Source organism: Brachionichthys hirsutus, chromosome 16 (genome assembly GCF_040956055.1).
Source record: "Brachionichthys hirsutus isolate HB-005 chromosome 16, CSIRO-AGI_Bhir_v1, whole genome shotgun sequence".
Taxonomy (NCBI): Eukaryota; Metazoa; Chordata; class Actinopteri; order Lophiiformes; family Brachionichthyidae; genus Brachionichthys; species Brachionichthys hirsutus.
Window position 1 is genome coordinate 8,337,222 of NC_090912.1, and position 14,703 is coordinate 8,351,924.

The 14,703-nt window shown below is 43.2% G+C and overlaps 1 protein-coding gene across 1 annotated transcript; it reads right to left on the minus strand.

Moving 5' to 3' along the window:
- Positions 1-1,147: 1,147 nt before the first annotated feature.
- tspan10 (tetraspanin 10) lies at positions 1,148-2,674 on the minus strand. Its single transcript, XM_068750322.1, has 3 exons — positions 2,597-2,674; positions 1,803-2,389; positions 1,148-1,711 (listed from the first exon to the last, which is right to left on the minus strand). The coding sequence occupies exons 1-3, from the start codon at positions 2,672-2,674 to the stop codon at positions 1,405-1,407; spliced, it is 972 nt and encodes a 323-aa protein (XP_068606423.1). The 3' UTR covers positions 1,148-1,404.
- Positions 2,675-14,703: the final 12,029 nt, after the last annotated feature.

The window sequence follows — 14,703 nt, forward strand, 5'->3', positions numbered from 1 at the left end:
ATTGGTTGCAGATGTTACAAAATATTTCAAGGGATGATGCAGACTTTCTGAGAAAATCCCTCTTCACTGAACATTTCTGGAATGATGAAGACTCCAGATGGACATCCTGACACACATCATTTTAGTTGTCCTTAACATGTTTATCTTTATGCATCCGTTTTGGTTTCCGATCAGATATGTCTGGTGCTGCCCTGTCATCCAATCCAGAATGACAATTCCATGCATGACTTTGGAAAGCTGTATGAATCAGAAATCAGAATGAGCTTTATTGTCATTGACAATACTCGGCACTATGGGTGTGTATTTCAGGTTGGTGTTGAAAACATTTGCTTCTTTTTTTTTTTATTCTAAAATGCAACTATCTGTTTATGTAATACATGAGTTAAAATGTTCCTTGATCATGGTAACTCTGTATGAGTGTAAGTCAGTACAGCTGTACAGTTGAAGGCAATCTTTTTATTTAAAAAATCTATCAGTACTTGGAAAATACTTTTTATAAACGGGGAGCTGTTAATTGTGTGTAAATGTATTTATATGTAACAATAAGGTCAGACTTGTTGGACTGTATTGCAGTACACAAATAATTATACTACTCTGACCCCTCAGCAAAAAACAAATTAATCAATCAATACAATGTATACATTTAGAACAGTGTCACAAAAAACTGACAACTTTTTGAAGGTAAGATTTAAGTGAAACATTTTGGTTATTACAATTTTTTCTTGATTTCCCAATTCTCTGCCGATAAATCATTTTTATGTGCTACGAATTTCAGCTGGATAATGGATTTTGAATCCTTGTTTTTGCCAAATCTTTTGCTATTGCACCAAAATCCAGAACATTAATGTTGAAGATTTACATTTTATTAAACACGCTTTCATGCAGAATTAGATAAGGAACAATATCACTCCTATTCCTATTTGCGACAGCGGGCTTTCAGTTATCCAGCTCAATATATTTTCTTTGTAAAAAAATAAATAAAACAAATAAAATCTGAATGTGTGGGGATTATTTCATGGTATTTGATGGATATTTGCTTACTGATATTCAATAGGTTCCCATAGTAAAGTAAAAACTCACTGTGCAAAAAGGATGAAATGGAGAACAGAAAGTTTTTACAGTAAAACACAGACATAATTTAAAAACTTTACATTTATATTTAAGAGAGGCACTACAATATTCATTCTTGGGTGTTGAGGCTTAAATTCCCAAAATGGAATATATTTTGAGTCAAAAACAGAATTTTTCCAACCAAATAATTAACTTTGGTTTTTCACCACACATCTTGACATCCTTAAGATAAACAATTATTTCAAAATGTTCTGCTTGGAAAATAGCTGCAGTCACACAAATGAGATAAAGATCCACAGAAATCCCAGCATGCAATACATTCCCCACCCAACGTTAGATGACAATTTGATGCCGCTGGATGCCTCCTACTAGTCGTGTAGTGACAACCACACTGAGAATCTGGAGCCCGATTACAACAATTCCAATCGTCCCTAGCAGGCCTTCGTGTTGCTCAACCCATCGAGAGATTCCCCCCAGACAGCCGCCCAGGAAGATGACGCTCTGAGCGGTAAACTCATCCAGTGCCTGGGCTCCGACGCCACACTGGGAGTTCCACACCGTGCCGTTCTCTAAGGGGTCCACACAGCACGTTGCAGGGACACCGCAGGCCAACACTCCCGGGGCTGAGCAGTTGTAATATCTAAAGAAAGCACATCCAACAGCAATCTGAGCAGGACAATAACTTAACCAAGACATTCCTTACAGTGTGACTGGTAAGCCACGGCACTCACATGTTGATCTCCCAGTCACGGTAGTTTTCTGCCCCACAGCATTGCAGATTTGACTGCATCTCGTCCACAAGGAACCTCAGATCGAGATCGTCCTGGTAGCGTGCCATGGCAGCCAACACCCCCGATCGAACGTAGTCTCCAATCTGACCTTGTGCACCGTAGGCCACAATGACAACCAGAACCTGAGCTGTGATGAGGAGCAGCAGCATGGCGGAGAACGTCTTCAGCAAGAAGCAGTTCTCTCTTAAGGCGCCGACGCAGCCCGAAAGGCAGAGCATAGTCAGCGCCAAGCCCAGAGTCACCAGTATCAGCATTGGATCGGTACCAATACTGCTGATCTTCTCCTGAGCAAAGGACTCTTTGCTGACGAGGCCCCACATCCCCAGGCCAAGAACCACCAGGCCCAGAACTGTGAACATCAGATTGCACAGGGACAGAAAGTATTTCAGGAAATAGTCCATCAAAGAGTATCTGCAGAAAGGTTGGACATGTCTTCCAAATGCTGGGCTGGACGTGTCCTGTCCACTGTTTTGCCCTGCTTCATGGACTTGGTGGAGTTTGTCGGCACTCTCTTTTGCAGAGTCTGTCTTTGGAAACACAGGAATAAAAATTGAACGGCATTGCATTTGACAACTATAGTGCCCCCCCCGAATTATTTAACTACACTTCACAGCAGGAAGATGCTTAGAAGTCAGTAGTTCTAAAGACACTTCATGTCTGTTTAGCACTGCTGGGATAGGCTCGAGCACGACCCGCGACACAGTAACGGTCAAAGCGGTTCCGAGACCTCTTACCTTTGGTAGAAGCGGACTGGACTCATCCTGCCCCGAGACTCTCCTCCACCACGGCAGGGAAATCAAATATCTTCTCATGTTGCAGCTACTGAGAGACTGCTCTTTGGTTAGATGGCACAAGCTAAAGAGGCTCACAGAGTGAGAACAGAGGATCATGTGAGCGAAGGTGGAGTATCCGTGCTGTGATTGGCCTCCGGCGGTTGAGGGTGGGATTCCTTCATCATGTGAGAGTCACAGTGAGGGGATTATGTCAACAGACACACACTGCAATGGAACCACAGCTGGAACAAAAACAGTGTTTTCTCACATTCTAAGACGCTAAGTTGTATTTTATTTCATAAATTGGTTGGACTTGGAGCAGATGAGGCGGATAGATAAAGAGGAAACGTGCTTGTGCTTGAGAGGCGGGGTACACCCTGGACAAGCTGCCAGTTAATCGCATGGCCACACACAGACAGACAATCATCTACACACACGCTCACATCTATGGACAATTTAGTGTAAACAATTCACCGAATTTGCAGGTCTGTTCATACTCGACTGGGAGAAAGCAGAAATGAAGGAAATTGTCATAGATTTTTCTTTCTTATTTTTCTACTTCTTATTCATACAGATGTATTTGGCCGCTACAGACCTATAAAGAATCTGTCTTAGAGCTTAACTGAAGAATCTGTGTTTTTAATAATAATCAAAGTGTTGATGGAGGCATCAACACTTTGATTATATCAAATAAACTAAATGCATGGTCCGTTACAGCCCTTAACTGAAGAAGTTTGTAAATAATCAAAATAATTAACCCTAAACAATTCTCTTTTTTTTATTCCGTTATTTCTAGCTTAATCACAGATGGTTAAACGGATGCTGGCCGGAGCTGGTGTAGTCCAGATGTCGAGCAGATTTGATTACAGGAGGCAACAAGAATGCTCCGATGCGGCTGCATCAAATATATCCAAATATATCCATGTCTGTGTGTGTTTGTAGAGCCTTAATTGTTAACTCCCTGTAGAAGTGGGCTGCAGAGGCTTTGTAGGCAGGACTGCTACTAGTCTCCTCAGGGGCATGGGAATCCGGGGCCAGGCCCAACGGCAAATCATCAAAGCCCTGTCCAGTGCTGCTGAACGAGCAAGCCAGTGGCTCTGGATCAGGAGAAGAGACAACAGCTGGGCCCCAAAATGACAGAGACAACATCAGGGGGTATAGAAGGGGGTAAGGCAGAGGGGGGCACACCCGGGACGCCAGGTGTTGCTGCTGAACCCTCTTGAGGTGTCGTGGGCCTGTTCAGTGAAACACCTATGATGGAGGGTGCCCACCTGATGACCCCAATGAAACCCTTAGCCCCTTCTATCCTGCCCTGTGATGACTATAATCCCTACCCATTTATCAAGGAAAAAAAAAAAAAAAAAGGATTGTAACATCCAGTCCCATTCCGGTATGCAGTCAGACAAGTTTGGCTCAGGGATGAGGATGCCCCTGCCGTGCAGAGTCCAGTGCACTTTGGGTGATAACACCATATCCTGTGTTTGTAAAACTGTAGACTTCCATGTTATGTTACTGTGCATGCCGCAGTGTGAATGCATGTTGGAAAGGCAAGTGGGTGTGGCATCTCTGCATCAGTAAACGGGGTGGGAGGAGTTAGGGAGAGCTGCTCAGGGGACTTATTTTCTCCGTTATAAGAGTGCTCAGGTCTCACGGGAAGGAATCCCACTACAACTTGTGTTCTGCTGCCGTGACCTTCAAGGACCCCTGACACCACTTCACAGAACGGTATTGTAAACTGATTAGATTCTTTAAGTTGTCTTTCACCTGCAGTAGAGCAAAGCTAAGTGAGGGCGGGATAGATTTTGTGAGACGAAAAACAGGATCACAGTATTCCACATTTGTCACCAAGTGAGATAATATGAAAACTTCACTGTGCACTTGTTTCTCATCACCCGCATCTTATTTATGTTCTTGCCAGGTGAGGAAGATGAGGATGAAGGGGGTTCTGGCCCTGCTCTGCATAACCTTGACATGTTGTGCTCAGAAAAGGAAAAAGGAATTCTCATGTTTGGATTCTAAAGGTCCAAATGTATTTATTTTTCTCCCCCACAATATATAGATGATATGAAATGTTGTTCAGGCTACAAATTCACAATCTAAATGTCTCTCCTCAGAACACAGAAACGGCAAGACGTGTTCTAACCTGACTCGGGTACTGGACAACTGGAAGTTTGCTATTGTAACCCAAGTGAAAGACATGTTGGTTTATGACCATGCCTCTGTCCTACCTGAATACAACAGGTGGGTCATACTTACTTGATATTGCAGCCCTGTTAAATGAGGAAGCATGAACGAAAGGAGAAACCAGAAAGTCAGAATGTTGAGTAGGAGTGCGTAGAAGCGTATGAGGATAACAGCAATCTGTGATGTCAGTGAACATTTTGTTTTGCACTCACAGTTGCACAAAGTTATGCAACTTCTGTTGCTATAGGGACAAGAAAACTGACCCGTCGTGCCAATGATATGACTCATTATAACTCTGGTCCACACAAGGCCAGTGTGTAAATGACTTCAGTCCACAGAGATTTTGCCAACAGGATGAGGGAAATGTTGCAGCCTTGTGTGCTGATGGATTGAGGAACAGCTATTTCTGTTATCTGGTGCCTCTCTCCTTTGGGAATTGCTTAGAACCTGTTTATGGCCATTACAAAGCAACACCTTCATTTAGGCTGCAGGCGTAAGCCAACAATGTGACACTGTAATGCAAAATTCTGCTTCAAGCTCTTCTGACAACTATTAGCCTGATGTTGAGACTTTCCCTGCTTACCCATTGGAATTTTCTCAAATGCATCCAGGATTGAGCCTCTATCCAACGCTCTGGAAGACCTGTACAGGCAGTTCAACACTCTAAAAGAAGAGCTGGGGAGGCTCACCTCAAAGTTTGACAGCTTGGAGACTTTTGTGGATGACCTCAAGGAGGGCAGAGTCACTCTGCATCACCGGCCCCTGCAGAGGAGAGCCCCCCCCTCCCCCAGCATTGGTATGAGGTCTCCACTGCAGGTTCAGATGAGGGCTTCTCATCTTCCTCTGATCAAAGGGCCAATGTTGGCCAGGAACAGGAGGAAAGGGCCTCACACACCTGAGACATGTTGACATTAGCAACCTTCAGGTTCTGCTCTGTGCTGAAATTGCTGGATATCAAGTCATGGCTGAAAAGGAACTCTGCAACTGTCAGAATCAGAATCAGAAGTATTTTATTGCCATTGTCAATGAGGGTTCGTAGACTAGGAATTTTTCTCGGTGAAGTCGTGCAACATGTAACAGTAATGACTAAGTTACAAAAAACATACAAGTACAGAATACATTACAAAAACAGCAGCATCAGGAGTGGATCCACAGATGTGTATGAGCATCAGTAAAACTAATATAATCACGCAGTGCAAACAGAACAGTGTAAGTTACCGGTAGTAAAATGTTCATGAGTCCGATTCAGAATTATTAAGTGTAGTGTAGTGTAATTAAGTATTAACTGTCTGAAGACGCAGTGTACCTTCACAATGCAATAACCACTGTATGAATACTATTTGGATTTTGTTTTTTGCATTGCATATGTATCACATACAATTTTTGTACATTTTTAACATGTTAGTTAGGGAGGAAAAACATAAAGGGCCCTTGAATTTGTCAACAAGAGCAGCAGCAAATCTCTGTTTCAGTGTGGTATTAAACTCCTCCTGCTGCACCTCCTCTCCAGTGAGCAGTGGGATCTCGTTCAGCAACCGGACCAGACTTTCCAAATCAGCAGCTATCTGTACGACGCCAGGTCCTATGTGTCTACCAAAACAATCCAAGGGCATGTCTCTCTGACTTTCCACACACATGAACTCTCTCTCTCTCACACACACACACCCCAACGGCTCATCTGCTCTCGGAAACCTTCCTACTGCGTCCCCCCCCTCCTCCCCGAAGGACAATTCTCCGGACTTGCCTGGTTCCTACTTTTCATTGAAAAGATTCCTGTGCATTCCCAGTGCATCGTGTCATTCCTTTCACCTGCGTGTGTTGTCCTGTGTACCTGATGCTTTCTGCACCTTCTCGAACAAGAGTTGTTGGCAGCGCGATTTATTTGCTGCAGCCGATGCTCACTCATCAAATCTTGTTTCAATGTTGCACTGTACTTGTACTGTGATGACACTGACAATAAAAGCGTCCCATTTCCATCTGTCCATCCAGACATTAGACTGGAACATGGATGAGGTTTACACATGTAAAGTGTCTTTGAGCTCCCAGACCGCGGAGGAAAGCATCAAAAAATCCGACTGTGTAAGAGTAGACAAGCAGAGTGAACATTTCATATCTGCTACTTTATTGTTTGTTCTTTTTGCTCATTGCAGTGTTTGAATGTTAGATAAAAACATGTGTGTGTATGCTTGTGTGACCGGTGATTATGTCACCGAAACAAAAACAATAATGTCCTGTCGGGATGTCTGTTCTGACTCTCAGGTATATGGTTGGAGGTGTTTTATGTTGTTGTGGTTGTTTATGTTTTTCAGCGTTGGGCGGGGTTCTGCAGTCAGCTGACTGAGGGGACGGACGCGGAGTCGGGGCATTGGATCAATTGTTCAGTGATCTGTTGGTAATGCCTCAGGGTTTAGGTCGAGGGAGACTGTGCAGTCAAAACATTAGATAGATCGATTGTTCGGTAATCGGTTAGAAATGCCTCAGGGTCTAGGTAGGGGGAGGCGCGCGCTCTCTTCCTCATTCAAAAGAAACAGTGAACGACAAAGCTGTGTCGCGCTTTATTTCACTCTTTCTCACGACTATTCCCTTTGTTTAAGGTAACGAATGTACACAAAGCACGTTGGCAGTAGTTTACACTGTGTTATGGGGATGTTCACTGAAAGTAATTATACGTTTCGTTTTGTTAGAATTGCTGAAAATGTACTTATGACGGGAGACGATGTAAACGCTTTAGACCGCATAACGGCGCGCCCATATTACACTGTTCCCGCCATTTGATTCACCATGTAAGCTAGCTACCGTCATTAATACTGCAAGATAAGATAAATAATAATTTAGTTATTCAATTGTCTGTGTGGCCGTAAGCAATGGGTTAAATGTATATTGTATATGATGCTTAATGGAATGATTTGAGTAGGAGAATGTATGAAAGCAGGTAATGCTGATGCAATGTTAATTAATTACCAGTGAGTTCTGTATGTGTTATGATGTTGATGTAAAGATTCAAAAGAAACAGTGAACGACAAAGCTGTGTCGCGCTTTATTTCACTCTTTCTCACGACTATTCCCTTTGTTTAAGGGCTTAACACTTGTAATAAATGTTGTGACAGTTAGGTGGAGGCATTGTATCGGCTTTGCAGCTGCTGCAGATTTCAAAACTCATTCAATAAAACACAGGATAAAATATATGCTTTTTTTTTTTTTTCAAAATATCAATATTATTGACATCATTACATTTTCTGAAAATTACTGTCACTCAGTTATAATCCTGTACATTTATAGTTACATTCAGTGAACTGTGTAATTCTGTGTTTCTAATAACAATTAGTACTATAAAAGTACCATGTGGAGTTTAATAATCATGCACCTGACTTTTAATGCTTTTTTGTTTTATAAAAATCAGATAAGGTGATCAAATGAAAGTGAGTCATCCTGTGCCACTGCTGCATCACCTCTCCGAGCTTCCCTCTGTCCCTGACAGGAAACACCTGCAGGCTTATTTGCAGCTTCATGTAAATGAGGAGATCAAGAGTCGATGCTAAGATCAGAAAACACTCTTACTGGAAACACACTAATTAATATGTTTCTGAACACAGACAAAGTTCATCTTCTTGTGTTCACACACAACAATTTCATAAATTAGATCTGTGAACAGATTTTTGTGCTTCTACCTAAACTATGCAAATATTGAGTTTTGTTTTGTTGTGTTTTCAGCTGCAAAACAAAAAAATGCCTTGACAGCATTAATGGTTTCTGAATAATAACACAAAGATCATGAAACGTACTTCAGTCCTCGGTCAAAGCCTTTGTCAGTGACATATTGTAAGTACATAATGGATACTGCAACTTGAAAAAATATTCCATACATAACTCTTATCTTGATTTTAAAACAGATGCAGTTCATTCTGACAGGAGTTTGAAATCTGCAGCAGCTGCAAAGCCGATACAAGACCTCCACCTAACCACGGGGGAAAGCATAAAAAAATCAGACTGTGTAAAAGAGTAGACAAGCAGAGTGAACATTTCATATCTGCTACTTTATTGTTTGTTCTTTTTGCTCATTGCAGTGTTTTAATGTTAGAAAAACGTGTGTGTGCATGCTTGTAGTGAATGTTGACAGTTAGGTGGAGGCGTTTTATCGGCTTTGCAGCTGCTGCAGATTTCAAGTCTCTTTCAATAAAAAATTGTTGAAGACATGATCTGAGTTTGTTCTCATGAAATAGTTATTTAAAATAGCTTAATATTACCTGCATTAATTACATTCTCATTAGAAATTAGAATGTTCTGATATCCGGATGTTCTTTGTCATTCTGGACACATACTAATGTTTTACCTGACAATTCTTACTTGAAAATGTTTTTAAACTAATGAAAACACACAGTTTTGCATGTTACAATGCACAACAGAGTAATATTTCTGAGTCTCTTGTACCACGTCAGACATGAGAACAATCAGATAAAATGAGTGAAACTGAGTTTTCACCCTCCATCAGTGAAGCGTCACATCTCTGCTCCTTCCCAGGATGCACCTGCAGGCCTCTCTTTATTAACAGCTCCATGTAGATGAAGAGTCAAGAGTCAGCTCTCTGTAGAACCACAGGAACTCAAGCAGAACTCATTTATTAGGAAGCGAACAAAGAAAAGCCAGATTTGACCTCCACCTTTTCCTTAGTCTGAGTGATGTTCTGCTGCAGACGGTTGTGGATGCACCAGTCCACAAATTATCCAATAGAACTTCTTTCTTCATATTTTCCTCAAACATAGCCAAGAAAAGATGAGTCATCAGAACATTTCTGAGGAAAGCTACTGTCAGAGTTGTGTTGGAAGTCTGACGTGGACAAAGTGGACAGGACTGAGGACAGACTGGTTCCTTGTGCTGCTCCTGTGCCGCAGGTATCCTTTCCAGAGACACAGTTCTGCATGTGGACAAACTGTTGGTGCGATGCCAGATAGTTGATCCAGGAGACGAGTCCTGACTCGATCCTCTTGGTCCTCATCTTCTCCAAGCAGCCTCGGCTGGATTGTGTTGAAGGTGCTGGAGAAACTGAAGAACATAGTGTCCCTGAGTGTAACCACGTCAGACCAGGAATGAATCAGAATTAATGACAAATGGTCAAAGAGGCATTGGAGGTTTATCCTATGATTGCTGATACACACAGTTTTACATGTTACAATGCACAACAGAGTAATATTTCTGAGTTTCTTGTACCACGTCAGACATGAGTACAATCAGATAAAATGAGTGAAACTGAGTTTTCACCCTCCATCAGTGAAGCGTCACATTTCTGCTCCTTCCCAGGATGCACCTGCAGGCCTGCTCTCCTTATTAACAGCTCCATGTAGATGAAGAGTCAAGATTCAGCTCTCTGTAGAACCACAGGAACTCAAGCAGAACTCATTCATTAGGAAGCCAACAAGGAAAATAATATGACAATAAAGTTTCAGGATGAGTTTTTCAGATCATGATTTTGTATTATTTTAAGTCGGGGTGTGAAACATTTTCTGCCCTGATGATCATGGAGTCTGAACAAAGATCCCCTTCCCGTCAAAGCTCCTCCTCCTCCTGTCAGTCTCTCTCTGCTTCAGTGCTGTAATAAATTGCTCCTCCAGCACCTCCTCTCCTCATCCTCCAAAGCAGTAAGATCACTTTCTGAACGAGGAGACCTTTCTCAGCACACACTGACAACATGCTGGTGACCCTCTGCACTCTCCTCTCTGCTCTAACATGTAAGGAGGCTGACTTGCTGCAGCTCTGACCTCATGCTGGACTCATCAGTCGGTGTGTTTCTCTTGACTCCATGTCGTCTTGTTGTTTCCAGGTGTGTGTGGTGTGACGGTGGTGACACAGACGCCTCCTGTTGTGGCTGTGAGGAAAGGAGAGACGGCCACCATGGACTGTAACCTGGGGACGGTTACTGATAGAGCTATCTGGTATAAACAGAGTCCAGGAGGAGTCCCTCAGTATGTGCTGATGCTTTATCACAGCTGGAGCTCTCCAAGTTACGGCTCTGGGTTTTCATCCCCAAAATTCACTTCCACTCATCCGTCACAATCAGATTATCGTTTGATCATCAAAGATGTGAACGAGGGAGACTCAGCATTCTACTACTGTCAAACATGGGACAGCTCTGTTAATGAGAACGTATCACAGTGAACGTATCACAAAAACCTCCTCACCAAACACTTCTGCTTTCTGAAACTTCAGTGTTGATTATGCCTCAACATGTTTTTGTAACTCCTCCACATCAAAATCCGATTTGAAACTTCTCAACCCTGTTCTATATCTGACATAAATCATTACAGCTCTTGTAAATAAAGTCCAGTCCAGTTTACTGTCCGGCTGTACCTCCAGCTCTCTGCAGCTTGACACAATCTCCACCTTATCCTCCTGGATGCTGACAGTGGCCAGATTTGACCTCCACCTTCTTCAATCCACAACCATTTCCTTAATCTTAGTGATGTTCTGCTGCAGACGGTTGTGGATGCACCAGTCCAGAAATTATCCAATAGAACTTCTTTACCCCTCTTCATATCATCCTCAAATATAGCCAAGAAAAGATGAGTCATCAGAACATTTCTGAGGAAAGCTACTGTCACAGTTGTGTTGGAAGTCTGACGTGGACAAAGTGGACAGGACTGAGGACAGACTGGTTCCTTGTGCTGCTCCTGTGCCGCAGGTATCCTTTCCAGAGACACAGTTCTGCATGTGGACAAACTGTTGGTGCGATGCCAGATAGTTGATCCAGGAGACGAGTCCTGACTTGATCCTCTTGGTCCTCATCTTCTCCAAGCAGCCTCGGCTGGATTGTGTTGAAGGTGCTGGAGAAACTGAAGAACATAGTGTCCCTGAGTGTAACCACGTCAGACCAGGAATGAATCAGAATTAATGACAAATGGTCAAAGAGGCATTGGAGGTTTATCCTATGATTGCTGATACACACAGTTTTACATGTTACAATGCACAACAGAGTAATATTTCTGAGTTTCTTGTACCACGTCAGACATGAGTACAATCAGATAAAATGAGTGAAACTGAGTTTTCACCCTCCATCAGTGAAGCGTCACATCTCTGCTCCTTCCCAGGATGCACCTGCAGGCCTCTCTATATTAACAGCTTCATGTTGATGAAGAGTCAAGATTCAGCTCTCTGTAGAACCACAGGAACTCAAGCAGAACTCATTCATTAGGAAGCCAACAAGGAAAATAATGTGACAATAAAGTTTCAGGATGAGTTTTTCAGATCATGATTTTGTATTATTTTAAGTCGGGGTGTGAAACATTTTCTGCCCTGATGATCATGGAGTCTGAACAAAGATCCCCTTCCCGTCAAAGCTCCTCCTCCTCCTGTCAGTCTCTCTCTGCTTCAGTGCTGTAATAAATTGCTCCTCCAGCACCTCCTCTCCTCATCCTCCAAAGCAGTAAGATCACTTTCTGAACGAGGAGACCTTTCTCAGCACACACTGACAACATGCTGGTGACCCTCTGCACTCTCCTCTCTGCTCTAACATGTAAGGAGGCTGACTTGCTGCAGCTCTGACCTCATGCTGGACTCATCAGTCGGTGTGTTTCCCTTGACTCCATGTCGTCTTGTTGTTTCCAGGTGTGTGTGGTGTGACGGTGGTGACACAGACGCCTCCTGTTGTGGCTGTGAGGAAAGGAGAGACGGCCACCATGGACTGTAACCTGGGGACGGTTACTGATTATAGTGCTAGATGGTATAAACAGAGTCCAGGAGGAGTTCCTCAGTATGTGCTGAGGCTTTATCACGACTGGAGCTCTCCACGTTACGGCTCTGGGTTTTCATCCCCAAAATTCACTTCCACTTATCAGTCACAATCAGATTATCGTTTGATCATCAAAGATGTGGAGGAGGGAGACTCAGCATTCTACTACTGTCAAACATGGGACAGCTCTGTTACTGAGCACGTATCACAGTGATTTACACTCTGACAAAAACCTCCTCACCAAACACTTCTGCTTTCTGAAACTTCAGTGTTGATTATGCCTCAACATGTTTTTGTAACTCCTCCACATCAAAATCCGATTTTAAACTTCTCACCCCTGTTCTATATCTGACATAAATCATCACAGCTCTTGTAAATAAAGTCCAGTCCAGTTTACTGTCCAGCTGTACCTCCAGCTCTCTGCAGCTTGACACAATCTCCACCTTATCCTCCTGGATGCTGACAGTGGCCAGATTTGACCTCCACCTTCTTCAATCCACAACCATTTCCTTAATCTTAGTGATGTTCTGCTGCAGACGGTTGTGGATGCACCAGTCCACAAATTATCCAATAGAACTTCTTTACCCCTCTTCATATCATCCTCAAATATAGCCAAGAAAAGATGAGTCATCAGAACATATCTGAGGAAAGCTACTGTCAGAGTTGTGTTGGAAGTCTGACGTGGACAAAGTGGACAGGACTGAGGACAGACTGGTTCCTTGTGCTGCTCCTGTGCCGCAGGTATCCTTTCCAGAGACACAGTTCTGCATGTGGACAAACTGTTGGTGCGATGCCAGATAGTTGACCCAGGAGACGAGTCCTGACTCGATCCTCTTGGTCCTCATCTTCTCCAAGCAGCCTCGGCTGGATTGTGTTGAAGGTGCTGGAGAAACTGAAGAACATAGTGTCCCTGAGTGTATCCACGTCAGACCAGGAATGAATCAGAATTAATGACAAATGGTCAAAGAGGCATTGGAGGTTTATCCTATGATTGCTGATACACACAGTTTTACATGTTACAATGCACAACAGAGTAATATTTCTGAGTTTCTTGTATCACGTCAGACATGAGTACAATCAGATAAAATGAGTGAAACTGAGTTTTCACCCTCCATCAGTGAAGCGTCACATTTCTGCTCCTTCCCAGGATGCACCTGCAGGCCTGCTCTCCTTATTAACAGCTCCATGTAGATGAAGAGTCAAGATTCAGCTCTCTGTAGAACCACAGGAACTCAAGCAGAACTCATTCATTAGGAAGCCAACAAGGAAAATAATATGACAATAAAGTTTCAGGATGAGTTTTTCAGATCATGATTTTGTATTATTTTAAGTCGGGGTGTGAAACATTTTCTGCCCTGATGATCATGGAGTCTGAACAAAGATCCCCTTCCCGTCAAAGCTCCTCCTCCTCCTGTCAGTCTCTCTCTGCTTCAGTGCTGTAATAAATTGCTCCTCCAGCACCTCCTCTCCTCATCCTCCAAAGCAGTAAGATCACTTTCTGAACGAGGAGACCTTTCTCAGCACACACTGACAACATGCTGGTGACCCTCTGCACTCTCCTCTCTGCTCTAACATGTAAGGAGGCTGACTTGCTGCAGCTCTGACCTCATGCTGGACTCATCAGTCGGTGTGTTTCCCTTGACTCCATGTTGTCTTGTTGTTTCCAGGTGTGTGTGGTGTGACGGTGGTGACACAGCCTCCTGTTGTGGCTGTGAGGAAAGGAGAGACGGCCACCATGGACTGTAACCTGGGGACGGTTACTGGTAGTGCTGCTAGATGGTATAAACAGAGTCCAGGAGGAGTCCCTCAGTATGTGCTGGTATTTTATCACGGCAGCAGCTCTCCAGATTACGGCTCTGGGTTTTCATCCCCAAAATTCACTTCCACTCATCAGTCACAATCAGATTATCGTTTGATCATCAAAGATGTGAACGAGGGAGACTCAGCATTCTACTACTGTCAAACATGGGACAGCTCTGTTAGTGAGCACGTATCACAGTGATTTACACTCTGACAAAAACCTCCTCACCAAACACTTCTGCTTTCTGAAACTTCAGTGTTGATTATGCCTCAACATGTTTTTGTAACTCCTCCACATCAAAATCCGATTTTAAACTTCTCACCCCTGTTCTATATCTGACATAAATCATTACAGCTCTTGTAA